This window comes from Laccaria bicolor, genomic scaffold, assembly GCF_000143565.1.
Source record: "Laccaria bicolor S238N-H82 LACBIscaffold_534 genomic scaffold, whole genome shotgun sequence".
Classification (NCBI taxonomy): domain Eukaryota; kingdom Fungi; phylum Basidiomycota; class Agaricomycetes; order Agaricales; family Hydnangiaceae; genus Laccaria; species Laccaria bicolor.
This window is the reverse complement of record NW_001890351.1, coordinates 1,915-3,581: the sequence shown is the minus strand read 5'-3', so window position 1 is coordinate 3,581 and position 1,667 is coordinate 1,915. Positions and strand designations below refer to the sequence as shown.

Genomic DNA, 1,667 nt, shown 5'->3' with positions numbered 1-1,667 from the left:
ACAAAGGCAGATAGACTTTGATGAATCAATGTGATTTACTTTTTTTTCGTTGATAAATTATACTTCTTTACATTGAGAGTATACCAATCGCCCCGGCAAGGCCGGAGCATGATTGGTATACTATCAATGTAAAGAAGTATAGTTAGTTGCATTGAAGTAAAAAGGAAGCCAAAAAAAAAAGTAAATCACATTGATTCATCTAAGTCCTTCAGCCAAATAGAGCAATAATGAGGCCACAAGGCGAGTGCTGCGAGAACGCTGCAAGCAGAAGCCATGAGCGCAAGCCATGACACGTGACAACCATGAGATATGATGACAAAGCATACCATGGATCGATAACACTCTGGAAATGTTGAGGGATGTTTCTAGGACAGGGCTAGCAAACAATTTGAGGAGAGAGAGAGCAGAGGCTTCACTATTCATATGCTAAGGGTGCTAAAAGCAAATGTTAAGCAAAGATTTGGTAGATTTGACTAGAAAATATGATGAAGAGGATGAGGCATTCAACCGTGGGAAGAAATCATTTTCGTGGGAGAAAGTCAAATTTCAGCGTTACCGCGCTGAAAAAAGTCTCGAGATCCCGGGTAATAAACGAGTCTCTTTGTAAACTCAGAGGACTCGTAATAATGAAAATTAACTTACTTGGACTTGAGTTCCGGGTCAACTCCCTTCTTGTTGTACTCCTCGGCCGTCCTCTGCAGTACGTCTTTCTCCCTTTTCTTCAGTTTTCCCATCATTTGAGTCACGACCCGCTCCCGAAAATCAAAATGAGTGGGATCTCCCCCTTTAGGCCTCTTTTGTCCCTCTTCAATGGCTTCGGCACAAAGCCTTTTCGCTTCGGTATTGATGGCATCCTTGTTCTCATGCTGGAACACACGCCGGGCGTGCCACGACTTTCCCATCCTCGGCATTTTCTGACTTCTCTTACGACTGTACCGGGCAAACCACTCTTTAATATCCTACAAGTCCGTCAGGAATCAATTAGAGGGCCCCTGGAAAAAGTACTTACTTTTTTAACAGCTGATCTTTCTTCCTTCTTGAACGATTTTCCATTGAGGAGTATGTCGAGCATGTCTTGCAAAACTCGAGAAAATATCTCAGCACGAGCAGCGTCGTTGGCGTCTCTGTACTCCTCCCGATGTTTTTCCAATACAGCACTTTCTTCATCGGTCCAATGCCTCCCGGACCCATGGTGCTTGGTTTGACTGGAAAGTGGGGCAGATGGTTCAGGGGATTGAGAATGAGTACTCATAATGATATAATTAATGGTATTTGGGAGCAAAGAGGTAGATGGAAAATGGTAGTCGGGAGCAGAGAGGGAGAACAACTCATGCCAAATACAATGAACAAACAATCACCCCTGATTCGGGAAAGGGAATTACTTTATATATCATCTATCAAAAATATACATAACTGATCGGCACGGAAGATCGAACACGAAACGGAAAAGAACAGACCTTAATAACCTTAAATAGCTTAAATAGCGGAACAGTTATGATCGCATCACAGGACAAAACCTTAATTAGCTTCCTCTGTAATTATGTCTGTCTGTAATTATCGTCGGTCCATCTAAGTAACTAAACTGGTAACGCAGTTATGGTGGTATATATTGAAGCTACCTTTATACCAATGTATGATGAGGCTGTCAGTGACATACAGATCTTGAT

At 42.4% G+C, this 1,667-nt stretch overlaps 1 protein-coding gene across 1 annotated transcript; it reads right to left on the bottom strand.

The window, feature by feature from the left end:
• Positions 1 to 67: 67 nt before the first annotated feature.
• On the bottom strand, positions 68 to 1,252 carry LACBIDRAFT_336286 (uncharacterized protein; the record flags this gene model as incomplete). Its single annotated transcript, XM_001891229.1, has 4 exons — positions 68 to 120; positions 327 to 415; positions 643 to 959; positions 1,010 to 1,252. The coding sequence occupies 4 exons, from the start codon at positions 1,250 to 1,252 to the stop codon at positions 68 to 70; spliced, it is 702 nt and encodes a 233-aa protein (XP_001891264.1).
• Positions 1,253 to 1,667: the final 415 nt, after the last annotated feature.